Source organism: Crocuta crocuta, unplaced genomic scaffold (assembly GCF_008692635.1).
Source record: "Crocuta crocuta isolate KB4526 unplaced genomic scaffold, BGI_CrCroc_1.0 scaffold864, whole genome shotgun sequence".
Lineage (NCBI taxonomy): Eukaryota > Metazoa > Chordata > Mammalia > Carnivora > Hyaenidae > Crocuta > Crocuta crocuta.
This window is the reverse complement of record NW_027530615.1, coordinates 85,603-85,856: the sequence shown is the minus strand read 5'-3', so window position 1 is coordinate 85,856 and position 254 is coordinate 85,603. Positions and strand designations below refer to the sequence as shown.

At 33.1% G+C, this 254-nt stretch overlaps 1 protein-coding gene across 1 annotated transcript in view; it reads left to right on the top strand.

Moving 5' to 3' along the window:
• Nucleotides 1–254, top strand: part of ATRX (ATRX chromatin remodeler) — a 261,336-nt gene that overhangs the window by 221,320 nt on the left and 39,762 nt on the right. The window contains 1 exon segment of the mRNA XM_077768050.1: nucleotides 77–254. Within this exon segment, the coding sequence (XP_077624176.1) occupies nucleotides 77–254 (178 nt within the window).

The following is a 254-nucleotide window of genomic DNA, read 5'->3' as shown; positions in this document are numbered from 1 at the left end:
TTAGGATTAAAAAGTCATATCATAATATCTTTGAAATGCTTATTACTAAAGCATTTGTTCATGTTTCTATTTTCAGAGGACGATTGTTTATCATTTCCACCAAAGCAGGATCTCTTGGAATTAATCTGGTAGCTGCTAATCGAGTGATTATATTTGATGCTTCTTGGAATCCATCTTATGACATCCAGAGTATATTCAGAGTTTATCGCTTTGGACAAACTAAACCTGTGTATGTATATAGGTTCTTAGCTCAG